This window comes from Sabethes cyaneus, chromosome 1, assembly GCF_943734655.1.
Source record: "Sabethes cyaneus chromosome 1, idSabCyanKW18_F2, whole genome shotgun sequence".
Taxonomy (NCBI): Eukaryota; Metazoa; Arthropoda; class Insecta; order Diptera; family Culicidae; genus Sabethes; species Sabethes cyaneus.
The window spans coordinates 67,217,872-67,244,709 of NC_071353.1; the positions used below are offsets into that span (position 1 = coordinate 67,217,872).

A 26,838-nucleotide genomic window follows, 5' to 3' on the forward strand; every position below is an offset into this window, starting at 1 on the left:
AATCAAGCAAATGGAACCAAATTTATCATGTGGGTGTTTTTGTAGGCAAGAATATTTTCTATGGTATATTTTCTATGGATTTCCCCACTTTAAGAGGGGGGGCTCCTATACAAATGAAAAAAAAATTTCCTCATAACTCGAGAACTAATCAAGCAAATGGAACCAAATTTGACATGTAAGTGGGTTTGAACGCAAGATTTTTTTCTATGGTGAATTGAGACCCCTCTCTTCTTTAGAAAGCGAGTTATGGCCCATCTCCCCTTTAAGAGGGTGGGCTTCCATACAAATGAAATGCAAATTTCCTCTTATCTCGAGAACTAATCAATCAATGGAACCAAATTTGGCATGTGGGAGTTTTAGATGACAGAAATTTTTTCTATAGTGAATTACGACCCCTTCCCCATTTTAAGAGGGGAGCTCCCATACAAATGAAATTCAAATTTCCTTATAACTTGAGAACTAATCAAGCACATGGAACCAAATTTGGCATGTGGGAGATTTTGGAGTCTTGAATTTATTTTACGATAGTTAGAGACCTCTCACCCCTGTGGTAGGGGGATATGGACTCTCATACAAATAAAACAGAAATTTTTGCGAAACTCAAAAACTAATCGAACTCGGGAAATTCGAGACTCTTCCATAAAACATTAGTCAATACAAGACCACAAAAACTATCTATAGTAACACTAGATCATTCAGGACGAGACGGTCGCGAGTGTTGCCGGTGACCCGCCGTCGGAAGCGCCGCCCACTGGGGAGCTTGCAAAACTCGAGATTGTGACAAAGATCATCCGAGATTCATGATTTATGTACAACACAGGTTAATTTGTGGCAATACGAAGTTTGTCGGGTCAGCTAGTTATTTATAAATGACGAGTAAATTGAGCAGGAGTGCGAGTGGTGGTGTTAAAAAGCGCTAAATAGGTCCATTCAAGATCAATTACCCTAATTGTGCTCATTGAGAGAAAAATGCAAATTTATTTTTCAAATCGAATAAACAAACATTTGGCGGCACTTGAGCAATTTCCTTTGAAAATGTGAAAATATTGTCTTTCTAAACGTAATACTTCCGTAGATATAAGGTCGATTACACGGAGCTCGGACTTCACGGTTCGCGTGAAGTGACCCATATGCATTTTTACTTTTTCCATTCAGTCGTCCAGGTAAAAAACAATTGGTAATAATTTGACGTTAAATATAACTCTGCTACTGTGATATACAACTTACTGCTGAGAAACTTACCTCTGATTGGTTCAAGAGCCGCATCTTTCGCAAGCGCTGTTAAATCTGAACCTGAATATCCATCAGTAAGTACCGCGAGTTGCTTTAGCTCTGTGTCTTCCAAAGGACTTCCTTGTTTTTGTAGTAATCGACGAAGGAGTAATTCTCGAGTATCCATATCAGGTAACATGACATAAACTCGCTTAGGAAAACGACGTAAAGCTGCTTCATCTAGCTCTTGTGGTCGATTGGTAGCTGCCATTACAATAATTTTATCAGTTTCTGAATTTGCAGGAAGGCCGTCAAATTGAACTAAGAATTCAGTTTTCAATCGTCGAGTTGCTTCATGTTCCCCGCTACTTCGTTCAGAAAGTAAGGAATCTACTTCGTCGATAAAAATAATTGATGGTTGCATTTCTCTGGCAACCGTAAACAACGCACGCACAAGTTTTTCGCCATCACCAACGTATTTACTGGTTAACGTTGCTGCTGATATGCTGAAGAACGTAGCAGCACATTCAGTTGCAACGGCTCTTGCAAGAAGGGTTTTTCCATTCCCAGGAGGGCCAAACAATAACAATCCTTTGGCTGGTGTTCGAAGACCTGTAAATAGTTCTGGACGGACTGAAGGTAAAATGACCATCTCTTGTAACGCTTGCTTAGCAACATCTTGACCAGCAATATCCTGCCATTGTACTTTGGAACCACCTTCAACTATTTCGTCCATGATTATTTGGACTAACTTTTGCTCAACACCTTTTACGTTGATTTGTTGCTGATTAGTTTGATTTCCAGAAGGAGTTCCCAAAGGCGTGCGAGATCGGGGAGGTGTATTCTTTCCACCATGGCCATTACTCGGTTTTCGTATAGGTGAGCTTCCTGGAATCTTCAATTAATTCGAAATTATTCGCAAAATTACTGAACCTTTAGAATCTTAAAAATCTTTTGACTCTTACCGAAAATTGTCTTCGAATTGCAGGTGGTGTAGCGGCAGGTTTTGGCACAATTTTCGGCATACCGCCTATGGTCCCTCCACCACCAATATTGCCACCGTTACCAGTTGGAGTAGTTCTTGTACCTCCCATGCTGCGAGGTAATGTCTGTGATTTATTCATTACACCTAAGTTACCAGGGCGTTTGGAGCCAACTGTTAATTTTCGACCGGAAGCTAAAAAAATGGTTTAAAATGGAAACGTTTAACAAACAGATTTAAACTTGGAATTATTGTACTTGTTTACTTGACTAAATTATAGTACATAACAAATGTCATAACGAATATTTATTCTTGTTCTTGTGTAAAGCGCATTTCAAACGAACTAAAGGGAAGAAGAATGATTTGAAGAGTCAAAAGGTGTGGCGAGAGTCCCCCGGTTGGCGATATTGTATCGGCATCGAAAAAATCGACACTATTGGGGCAAAAACAAAGCCTAGGGCTTAAAACTCTTTATGACTTGACCCTTCTTTATCGATCGACTTCGCAGCCGGTTATTAGGGTACAAGGCAATTACGGGACTGGTCAATAACCCTACTAAATCTATCTAACAGCACCGCACAACCGAGAATCGAATACGAATCGAATACGACGACTGGCTTGTAAGAACAGTATCATAACTCGAAGCTGATTAGGAGGTTTAAAGGTCTGCGTCCGGGGCGATACTTAGAATGTTTGGATCGATACTCAACGCACCGACACGATCCAGTATCAATACCCAAACACCGATACCTGTATCAATACTTTTGCAGTAAAAGGTGGTAAAAGTTCGAATAATAAACATACAGGTTAAACAAGGTGTAAATATAAACGCTACACTACAAATCGAACGAACCAAAAAAACGCTTCCAAGTGATACCGAATACCGAATAAAACGAACAGAAACCAAATGATATTGGCTGCTATTTATTTCAGGTCTATTTACATTGTTGTCAAATTATATGCAAAAATTGAAAAATATACAGTGAAGCTATACAGCATAAAGTGTTGTAAACAGTAAAATTCATTATTATTTTAATGTTTTGACATTTGTGAACAATGTTTCACTGAATTCCGAGAAGGTTACCTCCGGCTGGCAGAAGCTGTTAGAGTCAATAGGATCGTAGCATTGACCCCGAACTGTCCTGTATTCCAACAGCTGGTTGTGAAGTCTGTCGTATAAAAACAGAAGGTCAAATTTCGATAACGGAATTAGTACCCAACTGGGTAGAAATGCATAACGAATATTAATGTAAAAACATTACGATTACAATGAATTTTACTGTTTACAACACTTTATGCTGTAACTTCACTGTACCGTTCTTGGATAATTTTTCATTTAATTCGGCAACAATATTAATTGTTTCGAAGCAAATGGCCGCCGGAAATCATCTTTATCTAAGGTCCTTGGTCCTTGGTAGGTTGAATTATTTTTAGACACAAATTGTGCCTCTTCCTCCGTCTACTGTAGAAACCACCGATTGAGAAGTTCAATCTAAGTCGTTTTACTGACGGGACGACGACACCATGCAGGTGCTTGCGACTTACGCTGTTCGTATGTCAGCGTTTCAGCCGCGATTCTCAACGCGCGTGCTCGGAGAAAGGCTGCGTTCCTATGGAATAGACCAACCTCGTTGTTTTTGTGTCCTGACCTTGAATGAGTTCAGGCATAAATTAAGTTTTTATAACGGTAGATTTTACAATTGATGGAGGAAACGATAAAAGACAGTAATGATGCAAAGAGTTGATAGGATATCCTAGATTAGTTAGATATCTAACAGATTGAGACCAGGCATGAAGGGGAAAGAGCGGAATTTGTTTATGTAGGTGTACTGACCTCTAGTACTTTCCTAATATGAGCGATGAATGCGGCTCGAAAATCGTAATAGTTCGAAGACTGTCAAATTCATTGTCATCATATCTTTTCAAAAACATGGAATACCGTAATTAATCAGCCGGTTTTGTCGTAATAATCCGAAGGCCTACAATTTTATTTGCAGAATTTTCCTTAAATTTCATGGTAACTTCACTGTAAAATAGTGCAAACTTACAGTGAACGTACCACAAAATTCACTGTTTGGTTTTTATTTGTATGCCCGCATAGAAATGCATAACGAATATTAATGTAAAAACATTACGGTTACTATGAATTTTACTGTTTACAACACTTTATGCTGTAACTTCACTGTACCGTTCTTGGAAAAAATTTCATATAATGTATTCATATTAAAGTAAAAACTTTATGATTACAATGAATTTTACTGTTTACAACACTTTAGGCTGTAACTTCACTATGCCAGGCTACTATATCATTAAGTTTTTATAACGGTAGATTTTACAATTGACAGAGGGAACGGTAGAAGACTGTAATGAAACAAAGAGTCGATAGGATCTAACAGATTGAGATAAGGTGTGAATGGGCAAGAGCGGAATTTGTTTATGTAGGTGTACTGACCTCTAATACTTTCCTAATATGAGCGATGAATGCGGCTCGACAATCATAATAGTTCGAAGTCTATCAAATTCATTGTCATCATATCTTTTCAAAAACATGAAATACCGTAATTAATCAGCCGGTTTTATTTTGTTTGTTTATTTGCATAGTAGCGTAAAGGAAACCCTTTATAATTTGCCAGCGATTTTGTCATGGATATTTACAACAATTTTCTCATTAACTACATATACAAAATTCTGAATTAGTTACGATTCCAATATTCAAGACAGCCTGAAAACTACTTCCGACGTTGAGCGTTTAATTGTATCAGGCAGTGTATTCCAGTTGACTACACCTCTGACGAACAGCGAGCTGGAATAACTAGCCGTGTTGTTAGGTGGTATTATTAGATTTTGTAAACGACGCCCCTGGAACGGCAGCAGTTTCTGGAAGAGTAGTTTGTTTGAGTAGTATTTTGTCCTAATAATCCGAAAGCCTACAATTTTTTTTGCAGAACTCACCTTAAATTTCATTGTAACTTCGTTGTAAAACAGTGTAAAACTTATAGTGAATGTACCACAAATTTTACTGTTTTTGGTTTTTATTTGTATGGGGAAAAGCCGAAAAATTTAGTGTTACATCACTTAATCACCCCCTTATTCGCTGTAAAATTGGCGGTTTCCATTAAAATTTACTGTGAAAACAGCGATATTCATGGTAACTTCAGTGTAACTTTTACAAAGATTTTCACTGTTCCGATGTGGGTTTTCGAAGTTTTTCAATGTTTGTAACAGTGAAATTTAATGTTTTTTCACTATACATTTTTATTCGGGTGGGAAAAAGCCGAAAAATTTAGTGTAACAGCACTTAATCACCCCCTTATTCGCTGTAAAATTGGCGGTTTCCATTAAAATATACTGTGAAAACATTGGTATTCATGGTAACTTCAGTGTAACTTTTACAAAGATTTTCACTGTTTCAATTTAGTTTTTCGAAGTTTTTCGATGTTTGTAACAGTGAAATTCTATGTTTTTTTGCCATACATTTTTATTCGGGCAAGCTTTGCTTTTTTACCTCTGGTCGAATTGGCCCAAATTTCTTAGGAACTTACAGCCGATTGCGGGGACGTACAGTTGGATTTCGAATCTGGCATGGTTCGATTTTGGCATGCTTCGATTTTGGTAACAAAAGTATTCGTTTTTGGCAGCACAAGATATTTCACTTTCAAAAATATGCTTAAATATCAATCAGTTTCCGCATACATGCTTTAAATGATGAAAAAATAATGCCCTGAGTATGTTCATGAAAAAAAGTTATGTGGTTTCGAACAATAATATTTTTATTGCCGTAGGACGCAAGGTGTCAATAACTTATTTGCACCGGACGGATACCTCTCGTCGGACTTTTTGAACATAAAATGGTTGCAATCGTTAATTAATGATATTTAGTCAATTTCTAAAGCATTTATATTAAATTTTTTCATATCGAAAAAGGGTCTCGATTTTGGCACGGTTTCGATTTTGGCACGGTTTCGATTTTGGCAACATAGGCGACACGCATTTGTTGCCAAATTCGAAATCCTACTGTATACGGTATTTGCACAGTTTCATCGTTCCAGAATAGTTAGAGAATTGGATCTGTATCCAGGGATACTGACACTGATGGTCTTGCTTTCACTCAATTCGTCTAAGTATTCCGGAAGTAAAGCGACTAGTTTGAGCTAAATGAAAAATAGGTAATATTTTTTTTTCAACTACGCAGTTTGCCAATTCTAGAACAACATGTTAAAAGGGCTTGTTTGCAAATGAGCGATTCTCTTCGTGTCTCCTCTCTTCTGCTTGTCACGGCGACATAAATGCTTTGGAATGTTATTTTTCATGGAAAATTATGCATTTGCATTTTATCTAACTATACTTGCGAAATGGGAAATTTCAACAAATTTGCGAAGTGATCTCGTCTATTTCTCAGCGAACGTTTGCATTATTTGCATCATTTCTGTTTCGAAATCAATCATTGCTTTATATCAAACCTTTTTACCTTTATTATGCTACTAGCTGACCCGACAAACTTCGTATTGCCACAAATTAACCTGTGTTGTAAGCAAATCATGAATCTCGGATGATCTTTATCACAATCTCGAGTTTTGCAAGCCCCCCAGTGGGCGGCGCTTCCGACGGCGGGTCACCGGCAACACTCGCGACCGTCTCGTCCTGAATGATCTAGTGTTACTATAGATAGTTTTTGTGGTCTTGTATTGACTAATGTTTTATGGAAGAGTCGCGAATTTCTCGAGTTCGATTAGTTTTTGAGTTTCGCAAAAATTTCTGTTTTATTTGTATGAGAGTCCATATCCCCCTACCACAGGGGTGAGAGGTCTCTAACTATCGTAAAATGAATTCAAGACTCCAAAATCTCCCACATGCCAAATTTGGTTCCATTTGCTTGATTAGTTCTCAAGTTATAAGGAAATTTGAATTTCATTTGTATGGGAGCTCCCCTCTTAAAAGGGGAAGGGGTCGTAACTCACCATAGAAAAAATTCTGCCATCTGAAACTCCCACATGCCAAATTTGGTTCCATTTGATTGATTAGTTCTCGAGATAAGAGGAAATTTGCATTTCATTTGTATGGAAGCCCACCCTCTTAAAGGGGAGATGGGCCATAACTCGCTTTCTAAAGAAGAGAGGGGTCTCAATTCACCATAGAAAAAAATCTTGCGTCCAAAACCACTTACATGTCAAATTTGGTTCCATTTGCTTGATTAGTTCTCGAGTTATGAGGAAATTTGCTTTTCATTTGTATAGGAGCCCCCCCCCCTCTTAAAGTGGGGAAATCCATAGAAAATATACCATAGAAAATATTCTTGCCTTCAAAAACACCCACATGATAAATTTGGTTCCATTTGCTTGATTAGTTCTAGAGTTATGAGGAAATTTGTATTTCGTTTGTATGAGAGCCCCCCCTCTTAAAAAGGTAAGGGGTCCTAATTCATCATAGAAAAAATGGTTGCCTCCAAAAACACCCACATGCCAAATTTGGTTCCATTTGCTTGATTAGTTCTCGAATTATGAGGAAATTTGTATTTTATTTGTGTAGAAGCACCCCCTCTTAAAGTTGGGAGGAGTCCTAAGTCACCATAGAAAATATTTTTGCCTCCAAAAACGTCCACATGCCAAATTTGGTTCTATTTGCTTGATTAGTTCTCGAGTTATGAGGAAATTTGAATTTCATTTGTATAGGAGCCCCCCCTTCCTAAAGTGGGTAGGGGTCCCAATTCATCATAGAAAAAATTTTTGTCTCCAAAAACACCCACGTGCCAAATTTGGTTCCATTTGCTTGATTAGTTCTCGAGTTATGAGGAAATTTGTATTTCGTTTGTATAGGAGCCCCCCCTCTTAAAATTGGGAGGGGTCCTAATTCACCATAGACAATATTCTTGCCCTCGAAAACTTTCACATGTCAAATTTGGTTTCATTTGCTTGATTAGCTCTCGAGTTATGAGGAAATTTATATTTCATTTGTATAGGAGCCCCCCCCCCCTCCTATAGTGAGGAGGGGTCCCAGTTTATCATAGAAAAAATTTTTGTCTCTAAAAACACCCACGTGTCAAATTTGGTTCCATTTGCTTGATTAGTTCTCGAGCTATGAGGAAATTTGTATTTCGTTTGTATAGGAGCCCCCCTCTTAAAGTGGGGAGGGGTTCTAATTCACCATAGAAAATATTCATGCCTTAGAAAACCTTAACATGCCAAATTTGGTTCAATTTGCTTGATTAGTTCTCGAGTTATGAGGAAATTTGTATGGAAGCCCCCCCTTTTAAAGAAGAGAGGAGTTATAATTCCTCTTATAAAGAGGGGAGGGGTCTCAATTTACCATAGAATAAATTCTTGTCACCGGAAACACCCACATGCCAAATTTTGTTCTATTTGCTTGATTAGTTGTCGAGTTATGCAGAAATTTGTGTTTCATTTGTATGGGAGCCCCCCTCTTAGTGGGGGGAGGGGTTTCTAACCATCATTAAAACCTTTCCTGGCCCCAAAAAACCTCTACATGTATATTTTCATGCCGATTGGTTCAATAGTTTTCGATTCTATAAGGAACATACGGACAGACAGACAGACAGACAGACAGACAGAAATCCTTCTTTATAGGTATAGATAACAAAGGTTTTTTAATTTGCGCAGCAATTTGAATTTTCCTTTCACTTCCTAATCTTCCAGTGAACGTTTCGGCAGTCAAGTCGAGCCACAAACTGCTGATATTTTGTTGAATTTTTATCTATTATAAATTTAAAAAAACAGTTGCATTTCCAGAACAATAATTGCTCATTAACCAATCTCAGATAAGCTATGAATTTTCCGCGGTGAACAATCCAATGGCCAAATTGCGTCACAAATAGCCAAAATTAGATTACGTAAAATACGTAGATGAAAGTTATTTTGCTCTTAGTTTTACATTAAAAATGGGGAATTGCTTGCTTGAAAACGCTGTATCTCGGGATCGGCAAAGAATACCTCGGGGTGATGAGTGATTCTTATGTAAAAAAAATCTGCAAAACACGATGAAGTTGAAATTGTTGAGTTAAAATTGTCTTCCTTTTGCGTGGTTAGTTTTCGAGTTATGAGGAAATTTGTATATTATTTGTATGGGAGCCCACCATCCTAAAGAGGGGAGGGCTCCCATACAAATAATATAAAAAATACATCGTGCGGAACACGATGACGTTGAAATTTTTGAAATAAAATTGTCTTCATTGAGAGAAAAATGTAAATTTAGCTTTCAAATTGGGTTTAAAAATGTTTGGCAACACTGGTGCTCAAAAATAATATCTTTTTCGAATTCCTTGGATGATTTCCTTTGAAAATGTAAAAATAGTATCTTTCTAAACTTAATATTTCCGGAGATATAAGCAAAAGAAAAAAGAGGTGTATGTGTATGTATGTAGGTGTACCACCATCACTTCAAGGATATACCTATGTATGCAAGAAGAATGACTGTAGAATCGAAATTGTTCACCGAGCAGCTTTCACGTATATGTTGTAAGAAGGGCCAAAAACCAACTTTTGTTATATTATATACTGTTTATGTGCTTCCACAACAGCGCAATGTTGCTTTAGATTAAACCAAATTAATTTTGCTTCTTTTGTTATTTGCTTATTGCTAGGAAATTTAATTCTGTTTACAGTTTTACATGAGAAATTAGCAATTGTTTGTTTCAAAACGCTATATCTCGAGAACGGGACGGAACACCTCGTGGTTTTGAGTGGTTCTTATGTAAAAAAATCTGAGGAACACGATGGTGTTGAAATTTTTGAGATCAAATTGTACTCATTGAGAGAAAAATGCAAATTTAGTTTTCAGATCGAAAATAAAAGTATTTGGCAGCACTGCCGCAAAAAACTAATATTTTTGCCGGATTTCTCAGATAATTTCCCATGAAAATGTAGAACAAAGTTTTTTTCTAAATTGAATATTTACGAAGATATAAGCAAAAGAAAATAAGCGAATTTGACGAAAATGATGCTTTTTCTAATAAAAGGGGGCGTTCCCAAAAATCGAGGGAAAGTCCGAGGCACCAAACTTGGAATTTTTGCTTCTTGACCCAAAACAAACAATCTGGCCGAGTTTGGTGAAAATCCGAGAAGGTCGATTACAGGTGACTCGGACACTTGACGTGGAATGACCCACCTATAAAAAAGGATTTCTGTCTGTCTGTCTGTCCGTATGTTCCTTATAGAATCGAAAACTACTGAACGGATCGGCGTGAAAATTTGCATGTAGAGGTTTTTGGGGCCAGGAAAGGTTTTAGTGGTGGTTAGAGACCCCTCCCCCCACTAAGAGAAGGGGCTTACATACAAATGAAACACAATTTTCTGCATAACTCGAGAACTAATTAAGCATATGGAACCAAATTTAGCATGTGAAAGTTTTCGAGGGCAAGAATATTTTCTATGGTGAATTAGGACCCCTCCCCACTTTAAGAGGGGGAATATTTTCTATTCTGCTTAAACTTTTTCTATGATGAATTGGGACCCCTCCCCACTTTAGGAGGGGGAATATTTTCTATTCTGCCTAAATTTTTCTATGATGAATTGGGACCCCTCCCCACTTTAGGAGGGGGGCTCCTATACAAATGAAATACAAATTTCCTCACAACTCGAAAACTAATTAATCAAATGGAACCATATTTGGCATGTGGGTGTTTTTGAAGGCATGAATTTTTTCTATGATGAATTAGGACCCCTCTCCCTTTTTAGGAGGGGGGGCTCCCATACAAATGAAATACAAATTTCCTCATAACTCGAGAAGTAATCAAGCAAATGGAACAAAATTTGGCATGTGAAAGTTCTCGAGGGCAAGAATATTTTCTATGGTGAATTAGGACCCCTCCCCACTTTAGGAGGGGGGGGGGGCTCCTATACAAATGAAATACAACTTTCCTCATAACTCGGGAACTAATCAAGCAAATGGAACCAAATTTGACACATAAGTGGTTTTTGAGGCAAGATTTTTTTCTATGGTGAATTGAGCTTCTCTCCTCTTTAGAAAGCGAGTTATGACCCATCTCCCCTTTAAGAGGGTGGGCTTCCATACAAATGAAATGCGAATTTCCTCTTATCTCGAGAACTAATCAAGCAAATGGAACCAAATTTGGCATGTGGGAGACTTTGGAGTCTTGAATTTATTTTATGACAGTTAGAGACCTCTCACCCCTGTAGTAGGGGGATATGGACTCTCATACAAATAAAACAGAAATTTTTGCGAAACTCAAAATCTAATCGAACTCGAGAAATTCGAGACTCTTCTATAAAACATTAGTCAATAACAAGACCACAAAAACTATCTATAGTAACACTAGATCATTCAGGACGAGACGGCCGCGAGTGTTGCCGGTGACCCGCCGTCGGAAGCGCCGCCCACTGGGGAGAGGCAACTCCCCGCAGAAATCACTACTGTCTAGGTTTATTTGTTTTCCTAGGTCTACCTGGGTTTCCTGGAACGAGCGACAGGGAGTAAAGAGAGGATCGCGAAATGGTACTTTCCACAGAAAAGTTTTCCGTAAAATGGTACATTCCGCTTAAGATTTTTCGCAAAATGATATTCGGCGAAATGTTGTACAATCATGGCGAATATTACTATCCGCTTTCTGGCTATGCAATGGGGAAACAGGGGAGTTGTTTTCTACTTTACTGTGAGGAAAAATGGTAAATTTGTATATTAAACTACCCATTCCTGGTAACTAATAAGCATTAACATAAGCAGCAAATTAGCGTATCTGGCATTTTATACTGCACGTTGTTGTATATTAGCTTTTTGACTGCATAAGTGTTGTAAATTGGCATCCAAAATTGTATTCAAATGCTTCGTGTCGGTAATTAGCTGTAAATTAGCATTGTCAGCCCTATAAGAAGGTTATCAGTAAAGTAGCTGTATATTTTGCCAAAATAGCATTTAAGGCGACTTAAATGCTTATTGGCCTACATTTGAATAGCATTGGTGATGCTTATTGGTTACCTGGGATGCTTTAATAGTTACGTAACTGCCAAAATGAATCATCTAAGGTTGAACTCCTCAGAAACTTTCAAAACTCGAGATTGTGACAAAAATCATACGAGATTCATGATTTATGTACAACACAGGTTAATTTGTGGCAATACGAAGTTTGTCGGGTCAGCTAGTTTTCCTTAAAAATGGAGGCGCTCCCATTAATCGAAGGAATGTTCGATCCGTACCAAATTTTGGATTTTAACTTTCAGACCGAAAACGAACAATCTGGCAATATTTGATTCAAATCCGCAAAAGTCGATTACACGTTTGAACTTTTTCTCGGTCACTTGGCATGGAATGACCCACAAGCATTCCAAAAGCTATTCCATGCCCGGCCGCTGCTAGTTTGTTTAAAGTCCACGTTTGCCGGTTGAATTATCATTTATATGCATGAAGCTAAATCAACAATTTTATTATAATATGTTCACTGACCGTCTTACCCACACTAGCAGTTGTCCATTTCACCCCATCATTATACATTTTTAAAGCGTTCACAATTTTTCATATGCAAATAAAGTTACCTATTTTTTCAATGCAGACGTTACTTGAAAAGGTTAATAGGTTCATTGAAAAACTTCATGTTACAGGGAACATTTTTGAATTAAACCACTCAAAAAGCTCAATTTCGATGGCAAAAAAGTTACATCCAAACGCAGGGTCAGTTCCAATTTTCAGTTTTTCTGTACTTTATCAAAATTTCAAAGTTCTAAATGATGATGGGAACGTTCAGGCATTATGAGATAGCAAAATGGTCGATGCTCATCAAAACATTTGCGAATTTTAATGCCTGGTGGAATCAACCATCTGTTTACCCTCCCTGTTCGTCTTACCCACAGTTCCCCTACTACGTAATTTGTTATACGCGGAAAACCGCTTATAGAAATATTTTGGTACTCGCGCTATAGAAATCCGCGTTATACAAATCTTGACTGCGTCTAAAAGGCATCCACAGATCACTTTTCTGTAAATCCTTTCAAAAAAAAATATCACAAAGTTTCATTGACTTCTGAAAGGGTGCTGCTAGCCCCATAGCCGAGATGGCGCGAAATTCGTTTCCTGCGTTTGCATTTCGCAGCATACCGTCGCGTGAAGGGTTGTCTCACCGGTAGTACCGGTAGTACCGATACCGGTAATACCGACCAATTTTTGGATACACCGGTTTTGGCTTTTTGTATTTTCTAATATCTTAGTTTTTTCAAATTCCTTATTCGAAGAAAAACTAAGTTTGATGGAAGATTGTAGAACTCATAGAAAACAACTTGGTGTTAATGCTGACGAGATTCTGCGACTACTGACGACGAAGAAGGTGAAATTGTGGGTCAGACAATTATAGCTCTTGAACCCGTTTAAGGCACAATAGAGCATCTTTGCCGTAAAAAAGTTTTATTGTAAGAACTAGACGTCGCGTTTCAATTTATTTTTAAACAACTTGATATTTAAAAGCCACCAAATTATTCGAAGTTCTCAAATAACGAATTTAGGAAACAAGATCAGGGCCCAGCAACGTCACTTATAAGTAAATCACTACTCAACAATGAAGTAATGAAGCTTTAGTTTCAGCTGAAGCAACGCCGCTTCGTTTTAAAATGGGTTTCAATCAGCCTCAATAAAACGGTTTTCGGCGAATTGAATTTAAGTAACATTTCCTACCATTTAGCGCATATTATAATTAACCTACTTAACATCGACAAATCGTGCCAGACTGTCAATCGTCGTCATTTGAAATAGTCACTAACTTCAGCTGAAGCTTGCTTAAAACGTTCTGTTCATCAAATAAAACAAATCGCTTCATGTATAAAGCGAAGGTGAGAGAAAGTCAGCTTCATTTATTTGTTTCGAGGATGCCGATCCTTAGTCAGAATACGGCAATATTTCCGCTTTTTGGACATTCTTGCTATTGCCCCTTGCCCCTTGCAGTGCCGCTTTTCTATTTTTCTCAGGTTTTTGAAAAAACTCACTTTTCACTGAATGTCACTGCAAGGGATCCGAACAAAAATTAATCCGTGCAAAACTTTGAGAAATTGAATGTGGGTTCGGAATGAGCAATTATACCAAATTTGGTTGAAACCGGAGGTGGTCGATTACAATGGGTAAGATCTCTTGAGAGGGAATGACCCCTATATAAACTTAAAAATTGAATTTTTCAAAAAACCCAAGATAGAATATTTTAAGACCTTTTTTAAATTACTCGTTTTGACCAATACTAACATCCTGTGAAGAGAAATTTGAGGTGCAAGAAAGTTAAATAAAAAGTGCCTTCAGACATATCGTGCCCCGTCCACGTATTTTCAAAGCCACCATTGCATTCAATGAAGAATTGAATCTGAATATTTCGCTCTCTTTTAAACATTCACTTAAACAATGGCACTCACAGATTCTTATAAACATACATATGCCAGAAATGTTGTTTACATTAGTCTTTGATCTAATGATCTGATATAGTCCTACGTCACTCATTCGTACAACCCTTAGGACTGTACACCTTGTAGTTTTTTACAAGTAGGGAAATCTACTGAGCACCTTAGAGGATACGGTACTATCAGACACCTAAGAAGACAAGTCAAGGAGTGAGGTTTAGCCCCTAATGGGGCGTGAGGATCCCGACCCACTAAAACCCTACTCGAGTCTTCAGCCTCAATCCCCCCTCGCAGCACCTTATCGGTATTACTTCAGGGAGGGGCTATTTTGCTTAACGCACTCGCTTAGATAACTACTGGACTATGCTAGTTAGGCTGTTTATTCGCCGTTGATCGGTTCTCCAGCGGTTTTGTAGCTCAAGTACAATCTGGGTAGCTGCCGCGTTGACCGCTCTCCAGACGTTCAAGCTAAAACACATCCTTTGGACTAAGTTATCCGGAGTAGTGTCCTGTCCACTCACTGCCTGCATGTTGCTTCTCGCGCCCACGAAACGAGGACATATAAAGAAAGCATGTTCTGCAGTTTCTTCTACATCCACACACTTGGGACACGCAGGGGACTCCGCATGCCCGAACTTGTGCAGATACTGTCTAAAACAACAATGCCCTGACAAAAACTATGTCAAGTAGAAGTTGCCTTCGCCGTGGCGCCGGTTGACCCACCCGGATACGTCCGGGATAAGTCAATGTGTCCACCGGCCTTTTGTGGAATTAGACCATGCCCGCTGCCATGTGGTCATCGAGGCCGATCTTGTGGTACTCCGTATGCCTCTAGTTCCACGTTGGTCGAAGCACTCTACGTGTTCGCTGATGATGATGCCAATAGGCATCATACCTGCTAAGACGCAGATTGCGTCATGTGAAACTGTGCGATACGCACTCGCCACTCCCAAGCACATGAGACGATAGGTACTTTCCAGCTTACCTAGGCAGCTTTTGGTTCCTATGCCGATGACCACGCCGGCCCGCCATACCTAGGTATGGACTGGACCACGTTGGCTAATAGCCTTCGCTTGCTGCCGTATATCGCAGAGCTATTAGACATCATACGAGACAATGCCGAAATAGCTGTGGAAGCCTTCTTGCTCTGGGGATGCAGGAAAATTCGTGAAGAGACAATAGGAGACCGGTATTAAATGCTGGAAGCTACAATACCGGGACATTGAAAAATAGTTAAAAGGGGGTTTCCCTACTATAAATCTGAAGAAATGAAAGAAAAATTCCTGATACGCTTAGAGTCGTTTGTCAAACTTCGATGAAAGCAGAAGTTTTTTCAATCGTTGGAAGCGCTAACAATAAAATCTAGCGAGGGAAATAAACCACTAAGCGTATTATATCTGCTCAAATTCTACTTTGCTAAGGAACAATACTGAAACTAAAGTTTAAAAATAGAGATATTTACTGAAAAACATCGACATTTCTGTTGATTACGAATAATCTGCTAACACCGGTATTTTACTAGTACTACCGGTCTTTTCTACGCCAATACCGAAATACCGGTTTTCACCAAAAGTACCCAATACCGACAGCCCTAGTCGCGTGGGTCAGGGACAAAATTAATAATGCAGGTTTGCGTTCTTTTCTTAGTTGATTTCTAAAACAAAATATTCCTGAAAATTTAATCTTTTTTCTCTTCTGAAAAAATACGTTTTAATTCACCTGGTAATAAACGGAACTTTCGTTATATGCTTTCACTTGTTATTTGAGATGAAATCGATACGAAACATTTCAATAGATCGATTCGGAACATTTCAATAGTTTGTTGGCACTATGTTGATGGCTTTATATCGCTTTTACTGACAGATCCCTACGAATAATAAAGTAATTTGTGCTTTGCAGCTGTACCTGGATTAATCAAGATTATTTTCTCTAATGCGCATGTATATGACAAAACAAAACAGCAACATTGCAGTTGTCACTCTTTCTCTTTCTCACTCACAGCATTCGCATTGTCGCACTTTTATGCCAGTTGCACTTTTAGACTGCGGTGGCCAATAAGGTGCAAAATGCGGGATATCACGAATTATAATACCTTTCATTCGGTATCAAAATCATGAAAATCGGTTCAGTCGTTCAAAAGTCGATTTTCTTAAAGAAAAGGAAAGGTTAATTTATTTATTTATTTTAGGATTCAAATTTATACGCTGTAGTCTACATGAATAAAAAAACACTAATTATATAACTTGTCAAAAAACGACGGCAAAAATTTTTGGGGACATCCTAGATGAGAAATAGATACCCTGAACGACGATTAAGGCTGGAATTTTTTAAAACGAGATGAATATTCAGCTAGTGAACAAAAATTGATTTATTTTTTCATGTTACAAAGTGTATTCGATAGAATATATGTGTTCCTCTCTGGTAAAAAGAGGTATAATTTTCTTGCGATTTTGACATTTTTTATTTCATCAAATTGTGTTTTTCAAACCATTATCGAGAACGGTTACAGGTGAATGACTGCTTCGTTTTCTTAATTAGTGCCTAATTAGGCACTAGTGGAGAAACCGCACGTTTTGGTATTTCTTTAATAAAAATAGCAGTTTACTTACATTTTTGAGAAAGTAGATATAACATATTAATGCCTATTGGTGCTGCATGTTGTCAGCATTGTTCTATAGCGCCAACGTATTTATTTAGGAAAGCGCGAAAGAAACAAAAGAAAAGGAATGCAGGCTGAATTTAGGAGTAGGCTGAAAATACCTTCCCGTTCCCTATACCGTGGACCCCCGTTCGTTTGACCGTTTTTAATCTGAACACTTTTTAATTTGAACCCCGCTGGTTTGCACGATGTGCAAATTAAAAATGGTTCAAATGTCATTCTCAATATGGCATCATTTGCCTTCGCAGACAATGCACATAAACACGATTTGTTTGTACTGATCTAGCGTGTTTAATTCTAGTTTAATCAGTTTCACATTTCGTTTCCCAACGATTACGATAGAAATCCGATCGGAGAATAACATATTCGCTGTTTGCAACTACCAACTAAACGAGGCTAAATCAAACCACCAAAACAATAACAAAGAGCAGGGCGGCCAGTTCATATAAGTTTCAGCATATTTAGGGTTGCTAGTTGTTCAAATTAAAAACGAACCCCGTTAGTTTGCATGAGGAATCGTTCAAACGAACGGGGGTCCACTGTATTAGTTGCGTATTATTCAAATAAATACTTACCATTATCTACTATGGCAGAATTCCGACCAACCATCAACGCAGCAGGAGTAGAGTTGTCCTGTAAAGTTTGGTTCTCGTGCATATTCATATTCGCTGACTGCTTTTGAAATTTATACACTGTAGCTGGATTCTTAAATTTTGCCATACGAGCATTTGTGTTTTGATGGTCTACAGTTATAGTAAAAGTGCTAGAACGTTGCAGTCTATGTGCTTCTGCGAGTTCTAGTTTGCTAGCCTCTTTCATGCATTCTATAAACATAAAAAGCAAAAACAAGGAAAAATTAAAATATGAAAGAATGACTGGCATCGTTATCATTGAATACAGTATAGCAAATTTGATCAAAAAAGTCATTTATTTGATGTTGTTAGCGTATTCAAAAATACTATTATCATAGGATTCATTCGATTCTAACCGATACTTCGTATTCAAAAATAAGGCCAAGGGTCAGGAGCTATAATGAATTTTCATACACAGGTGAAGTTTAGGGTGAAATAAAAACAAAATGAAAAAAAAAATAAAAATAACAAAAATAACTGCTAATCTAGACAAAAATAGACCATGGCTTAATTTAGATATACTCTGAGTACCAGAGACATACAAAAACAGTTATCGTGGGAACCAAACGCGTGGTGAGAATAAGGTTTTGCAAGATGACGTCATGAATGAACCGGAATGAACGCAATTCACCCATTCGACATCCACTCGTGGTTTGTTTACTATATGTTAGGCGAACGCGATATGCATAAATTGGAGTTACACGTTTTAAAAGCGTATTATCCAGCAGTGTCGCCCTCCAAACTACTCGGAATGGCTGTTTTTGTGCTTTTCTGACTTGCCGTTAAGGCCTTAAGCAATATTCAGTTTCAACATGTTAACCCATGTTCCAAGTCCATGTAAACAAACCACTGATAGACGTCATAGAAGTGAGGTTATGCTCGCCCGTGCAAAACCTTATTGTCGAAAGCGAATCCGAATGAATACGTTTACTGTTTGTCTAATCTTTTAATAACTAGTATTGAAATAATGCTGTAATCTACTGAGCAGGTTGTCTCAAAAGAGCACTAAGTCACAAACCCGGGGAATCCCCCTTAACCCTTAAATGCGCAATGTTGCTTTAAAACAACATCACAGTGCGTTGAACGTATGAGACTGCGGGACAAAAATCAAAACTGCTAGTTTTAGACATTTTATCAAGCTAGTGTAATGAAAAAAGTAGTTTGTGATATTCGAAGCTAATATTTGCTTAAATGTTTCAAAATATTTACATAATGGCAAAAATGTCCTAAGCGCCAACTTTTTACGCAAGCACTGTAAAAGTTTTTCATCATTATATGGGTTGCCGTCGGCTATATAACTACCAAAGTTATTTGTGAAAGCGGCATTTGTACTAAAAATACTTTGGTAAAATCAGCAATGCCCTCTATTGTTAGATTAAGCAGCACTCGAAGATCAACCTTGGTTGCAATTTCGCTAATCGGAAAGTTTTTCTTCAGTGCATGAAAGCTTGGAAAGCTATGTTTATGGAAGACGTTAAAGCATTTCTAATCAAAATATACTTTCGCACTCACAAATCTATATCTGTGCACAGAGCAGATGTGTTCAAGTAATACCTAAGCCTTTTTTACCATTCTCAACCGTACCGGAAAACTAAATAGTAATTTTCCGTGGCATAATTTGAGACAAAGTCTGCAGCTTGATGTTTTGTTTTTGTTGGGCAATTTTTGAAAACCTTTTAATTAGATCCACGAAACGAATTTCTAACAGGAAAACCGTTATCATTGATTACACAGGTCTGCATCAAAAAACTGCATAAGATTTTTCAATTGATTCTTATAGATTTTTGTCCACTGAATTCAGAAAAAATAATAAAAATTGTCTATCACGTCTCGTTTTCATGTGATACTTGTTGAATAATCTTGAAAGTTGGTTTTAGACATAAAGCAGCAGAAATATCCCGGATGTAAATTACATTAAAAAATTGATTTTTACATCAGAATTGTATTTATTAATGTAAACCCTTCCATGTTTTGGAAGAAAACCATATACGATGGAGAAACTATGGAGAATATTATTTTAAAGCAAATTTGGTGCGCTCAAATACACCCACTTGCGCTCAGTCGACTGTACTGCCTTATAGAAGCAAATTTGATAAAAGTCATGTATGAAACATTTGTAGAACTGAATGAAATCTACAATCTTTCTGAATTGAGTACTCCATTATTTTTGTATTTACGTGGTAATAGTATTGCAACTTTATCCTTAGCTCAAACAAACATTCTATTTATATAACAAGGCTTAAAGGCCGTCTTTATTATAAATGGAAAAAATAATGCGCTACTCTATTCAACAAAATTGTAGATTATATTCAGCTCTACAAATGCTTCTTACATATCTTTTACAGATTTTGCTTCTGTGATGCACAGCAGTTGAATTTGCGTAAGTGAGGGTACCTGAGGACATTAAACCAGTGTTGAAAAGCAAAAAAAGAGTAAAGATAAAAATTTCAGTCCAGTAGTGTTTTTCCTGTATTTATTAAGTAAAAATTTACTGAAATAACAGAAAAAGATCTTAATTAGATTTTTTAATACGAATAATAATTTTTCCATCTAATTTGTGACTTTTCCATATAAGAAGCATAATTTGCAAAAAGTCTGTACGTGATGGAGAAAAACGGAAATCAATTTCGGATTCAGCACCCCAAAAAACATATGATTCACCTAAAATATCTCATGCATCTGAAAAAAAATTTATTTTTGCAGACCTGTGTTATTCGTCATTATTATCAACCCGAGAAACGAGGAAAAACGGCAGCCGGTGTTAAGTTTATTAAATTTTTTAAAGAAATATTTATTCGCTATATGAAATAAATTCGCTTTGAGTTTAATTTTGAACAGTAATAGCTCAAGGCTTCATAAACAGTGGTTTCTTTTAAAAGGGGATAACATAATAAAGTAGAATCAACGGAAATCTGACGGTTTATCAGTGTTTGACGTTGATCTACAAATATTGAAATATCTTGCAGATAGTGACGACTCGTGGGGGTTTAGCTTACCTGTTCAACCAGCGAAAAATACAAATCAATACTACTAAATTTTAATCATCAAACAAACATACGACGGTTTACTTTGTCAGCAAATTCGTCTCTGAATTTTAGCTACAAACCGAAAACTTTTCGTTCAATTTACCTATTGAACCAAATTTAAGAATAACCACCTTACTGCGATGCGTGTGAACGGTGGAAAATAGGCATATTTTTTGACAATTATTTACATTTATGACCCTTTAACTCTAGAGTCATTCGAGTCACAAAAATAGGCATATAACTTTGCAGAACACCACAAGCAAAATGCGTAAGTTGTTCAATACTAAAGATGAACGAGTTAATGAGAAAACTCGCTCTATTTTCAAATCCCCTTCGTACCAACACATTGTTCCTGGTGCTAATCCCTAAAGCAACGTTTAAACGTCGTGTTGAACGTTTTGCTCATCAGCTTCGTAACTAAACTAAATTCGTATTGCATATGGATCGGTGCAAACGAAATCATGAACCAGTGGCAGCTGGCAGCGATGAAAACAATTTTGTCGCGCTGAATTTTGGTGCCTGTCCTATGAACAGGTTGAACATGCGGACGAGTCGCCACTGCAGAGTTGCAGGTAGTTGCAGCTAAAACCTGTTCGATCTGGTAAAGGACTCTTTGAACAATTATTCTGTGTATATTTTAGCTTGGAAGTCGGTGGAACATTTTTTAAATCAGTAATCAAAGTTGGAGTTCTGTTTTTTTGAAGGATAATATCCAAGTTGTTACTGTGGGGCGATTTTTTAGGAGTGAGGTCAAACTAAATTCCTTTTAAATCCAAAATTTATTCTACTAGCCTTGATTGTTATTCTTCATTTTAAAGATTTTGATTACACATACTATAAAACTTTTACCAGCGTGATGAATAACCTTCAAAAATGAAAGCAAAATTTGTAAGTAAAATCCACTCTACAACATGACAGTTTGAACGCTTGTAATAGTAGTTGTGGCGCTTTCCCAACTAAACTAATACTTGTTTATATAGCAGAAGGTATCGATAAACAATTCTAAATACTTAGTATACCCGATTAAAAAAAGTGAAAAACGATTTTTGTCTATGGCTCAACGCACTGTGCAACATACTGAAAAACTTCCTTAAAGTATGTTTACCGACTTTAGATAAGTATGTTTTCTTTTTAAATGAATTTTTTCAGCGTGCGCATTTAAGGGTTAAATGATAGCTTATTTATTTAATTAATAACTTTCTTCATCTGACTTTATGTATGAGTGAAGATTTGAACGGGAAAAACCGGTTTGAGTTAAGATTAATAATCCCATTCTCAAATCGGCATAAAAATCCAATATCTTTTCACTCCGACACGAATGCACTAATAGATGTAAAGCGTAAAAAACAATAACAATTATCTTTTCACGATTAATCAATTTAACATTAACATCAACTTGAATAAGTTATAGAAATATAAACCAAACATCGTAAAGCAAACGTCGTTAAAGCATATAAGGAATAGTAACGGTCCTAAGATACTTCCTTGTGGAACTCCTGACCGATTGCAAAAACAACAATTCAGTAGAGCCTAACTTTACTGAGACTTGTCGATTTGTTAGGAAACTCAGGACAAAGCCATGAAAAGTTCATACTTAAGTGATTCAGTTTTCGAAGTAAAATTTGGTGCTCAATACGATCAAATGCAGCTTCAAGATCCGTGTAAATGGTATCAACTTGAACCGCGTCTTGAATCTAACGAAAACAAACTGAATAGCGCTTGGGGAAAAGCCATGTTGTTCTATAGAGATGTACGATTTCACTTTTCCAAAAGAATCTCCAACAGTTTCGACCCGGCAAATGAAGAGGTGATACCTCGGTCACAGTTGTCTCCGTTCTCCGGATTTTTTCCAACACTCTGGGAACTTCTGTTTCTAGTGACATATTACAAGTCTTTTGCAACGGTTTACATAGAGCTTTAGCACACTTTACCACTGATGCGATTTAACCCATTATGACCCAGCGTATGATATATCATACCTCGTCTTCAAAACCTGTTTACTGCTGAATGCCAATAGTTAGCATTGTTAATATATCACTACAAGAGAGATAAGACATCAATCTGATGTGTGTGTGCTATAATTTGTCAGTTTTTGTCATTTCATCTGTATTTTCAACAGTGCAAAGTTGTGACAAATGGCGGAAAAAAAGTTGAAAAAATGGCGAAAAAATTTTTGTCTCCAAAACGCATGAAAAAGTCTACATTTAGTGACGAAACATTACCTGACATATAAATTAGTATTTATAGGTGAAGTCTATCACAAAATTCGATAAGAAATCTGTAAGAAACTTTGTAATTTGTTTGTTTGAAACTGAGCCTATAAAATATTTAACCTGCGATATTTTGGCCTTGAAAGCATTCCAAATGACGATTTTGCGTTTCCCGACACATTCGAGCCATAATATAATAGATTACAGAGTTTCACTTCATTTGGTCCAAATTTAGGTATACCCGGGTCATAATGGGTTAATCTGGACCCGCGGAAAACATGTTTCCAGAACCGTTTCAGATTTCTTCTGTTTTCGCTTCACGTAGCATGAATACAGATATCGTTTGTAAGTCCTGTATTTGTTACGTATTTGGCAAAAAATGCAAGGTAACAGCCCTAAGGGTTGTACGAAAGGGTGGTGTATGGCTTTTTTTACGAGTACACCTTAGCAGATACGGTACTATCAGACACCTGAAAAGACAACTCAGGGAGTGGGGTTAGGTATCTCGACCCCCCTAATGGGGCGTGAGGATCCTGACCCACTAAAACCCTATTCGAGTCTCCAGCCTCAATCCCCCCTGGCACCACCTTATCGGTATTACTTCAGCGAGGGGCTATTGTGCTTAATGCACTCGCTTGGATAACTACTGGACTATGGTAGTTAGGCTGTTTATTCGCCGTTGATCGGCTCTCCAGTGGCTTTGTAGCTCGAGTACAATCTGGGTAGCAGCCGCATTGACCGCTCCCCAGACGTCCGAGCTGGAACACATCCTTTGGACTAAGTTATCCGGGGTAGTGTCCTGTCCGCTCACTGCCATCATGTTGCTTCTCGCGCCCGCGAAACGAGGGCATATGAAGAAAGCATGTTCTGCCGTTTCCTCAACATCCACGCATTCGGGACACGCTGGGGACTCCGCATGCCCAAACTTATGCAGATACTGTCTGAAGCAACCATGCCCTGACAGAATCTGTGTCAGGTGGAAGTTGACTTCGCCGTGGCGCCTGTTGACCCACCCGGATAGTTCCGGGATAAGTCGATGTGTCCACCGACCTTTTGTGGAATTAGACCATGGCCGCTGCCATGTGGTCATCGAGGCCGATCTTCTGGTACTCCGTATGCCTCTAGTTCCACGTTGGTTGAAGCACTCTACGTCTTCGCTGATGATAATGCCAATAGGCATCATACCTGCTAAGACGCAGATTGCGTCATGTGAAACTGTGCGATACGCACTCGCCACTCTCAAGCACATGAGACGATAGGTGCTTTCCAGCTTGGCTAGATAGCTTTTGGTACCTAACGTCGATGACCACACCACCGGTCCGCCATACTTAAGTATAGACTGGACCACGTTGGCTAATAGCCTTCGCTTGCTGCCATATACCGCAGAGCTATTAGACATCACACGAGACAATGCCGAAATAGCTGTGGAAGTCGACGTGGCTCCCGAACTTGAGCTTGACTCCCAGAAGTTTTAAGGACCGCGTTGACGAAATAGTGCAGTCCCCGACGCTGATCTTTGCTTGCTTTACCAACTTGCGGTTGTTCACCACGATAACCTCCGTTTTATGATGCGCTAGCTCCAGTTTCCTGGATCGCATCCAATCTTCAACAATGCTTATAGAGCCGTCAACTCAACCTCTCTGATAGATTCACCGTAGAATTCCAAGGTGATGTCGTCCGCAAAGCCGACAATCACAACCCCTTCCCGGAAATTTGAACTTTAACACCTCGTCATACATAACGTTCCACAACACCGGTCCCAGTATGGAACCCCTGCGGTCATTGGAACGCACTTCTGACCCTCCTCCGTGTTGTAGCATAGCACACGATTCTGCAAATAATTTTCCAGAATCCTGTACAGCGACACCGGCACTTGGACGGTCTGAAGCGAATTGGCTATGGAGTACCAACTAGCGCTATTGATCGCATGTCTTACGTCGAGCCTGACAATTGCGCAATAGCGGATACCTGTCCTCTAGCACTGGACTGCCATCTTGGCTGTCTTAGTGACAAACAAAATGGTATCCACCCTAGATTTGCCTTTTCGGAAGCCGAATTGGTTCCTTAACAGACAGTCTGTACGAGTCTGTTAAGGATAACCTTCTCCAGCACTGCTTAACTCGTTCCTTACCCTATATCCCGCGTAAGGTTTTTCGCGAAATAGTATTCTACGAAACTCTATATTCCGCGTTATGGTCAACCGAGAATTGGTGTTCCGCAAAATGGTATTCGGCGAAATGGTTTGTAATGATGACGAATATTTAAATGCTATCCGCTTCATTTTATCAAGCTAAGCAATGGGGGGAGATGTTTTCTACTTTACTGTGAGGAAAATTTGTATATTAAAGCACCCATGAACTCCTCAGAAACTTGGAAAACTCGAGATTGTGACAAAGGTCATCCGAGATTCACGATTTATGTGCAACACAGTTTAATTTGTGGCAATACGAAGTTTGTCGGATCAGCTAGTAAAAAATAAAAATAAATCTAGCTTTTTCTTCGGAGATATTGGGCTGCATTTAGAAAACTAATTATCATGACCAATTACGTATATGACATAAAGAATTGTTACTTGTATTTAAAATTTACTAAATCTCTGGTTTGAAAAAGCTCATGAAAGTCCGTTCATGAAAGTTGCTTCATCTCAAAATAACTTTCAAAAGACTGCAAATTAATTCAGTTTTCTCCAAAAAACCGATTTAATCCAGACTTGAATATTTAATTTCAAGAAAACTTTTTCCAAATTAAATTCTACTATTTTTCGAAGTTCAAAAACAGACACTGATGAGGCCTGCAAATCGTAAGCGAAATACGTATCCGTTGCGAATAAAAAAAATAGAATTTAAATTGAAAAAAGTTTTCTTTTATTTAATTTCAAATTTCGTATTCTACTAAGACGCTCCAAAAAATTTCAGTCGATTTAATCCACAGTGATGAAAGGAACTTTTTTTATACCATCTCATTTGTCATTTGATATGGGGATTTCCAGATCAAATAGCAAATCGGCTTGTCTCTATTATTTTTAATTGGACCGAATTTTGCTGATATGTTAGATATCACACAAGGATTCATTTTCCGTTAAACATATGGGTCATTCCACGTGACCGAGAAAAAGTACAAACTTGTAATCGACCTCCTCGGATTTTTATCAAATTCGGCCAGATTGTTCATTTTGGGCCAAAAAACAAAAATTCCAAGTTTGGTGCCGATTGGACATCCCCTCGATTTATGGGAGCCCCCCCCCCCCCTTTATAAGAAAAAGCCCCATTTTCGTCAAATCCGCTTATTTTCTTTGGCTCATATCTCCGAAAGTAATCGGTTTAGAAAGAAGCTCTTTTCTACATTTTCAAGGGAAATTATCTGAGGAATCCGAAAAAGATATTATTTTTTACCGGCAGTGTTGCCTAGTATTTTTATTTTCGATTTTAAAACTAAATTTGCATTTTTCTCTCAATGAGTACAATTTGATCTCAAAAATTTCAACACCATCGTATTCCTCAGATTTTTTTACATAAGAATCACTCATAACCACGAGGTGTTCTTTGCCGATCTCGAGATATAGCGTTTTGAAATAAACAATTGCCAATTTCTCATGTAAAATCATAAACAAATTAAAATTTCTTAGCAATAAGCAAATAACAAAAAAGCAAAATAAATCTGGTTCAATCTAAAGGCACATTGCGTTGTTGCGGAAGCACATAAACAGTATATAATACAACTAAAGTTTGTTTTTGAGCGTCTTAGCAGAAAGAAAAATCGAAACTTCAAAACAATTCGAAAAC

General features: G+C 37.8%; 1 protein-coding gene across 2 annotated transcripts in view; it reads right to left on the reverse strand.

Annotated features, from left to right (window-relative positions):
* The window catches only part of LOC128742653 (spastin), a 102,816-nt gene that overhangs the window by 22,922 nt on the left and 53,056 nt on the right, over positions 1-26,838 (reverse strand). Inside the window, exons 3-5 of one of the 2 annotated variants that reach the window (XM_053839081.1) lie at positions 17,764-18,012; positions 2,178-2,389; positions 1,243-2,107 (exon numbers count right to left, since the gene is read on the reverse strand). In XM_053839081.1, the coding sequence (XP_053695056.1) occupies positions 1,243-2,107; positions 2,178-2,389; positions 17,764-18,012 (1,326 nt within the window). The remainder of the gene's footprint in view (positions 1-1,242; positions 2,108-2,177; positions 2,390-17,763; positions 18,013-26,838) is intronic. The other variant, XM_053839089.1, reaches the window with a different exon arrangement.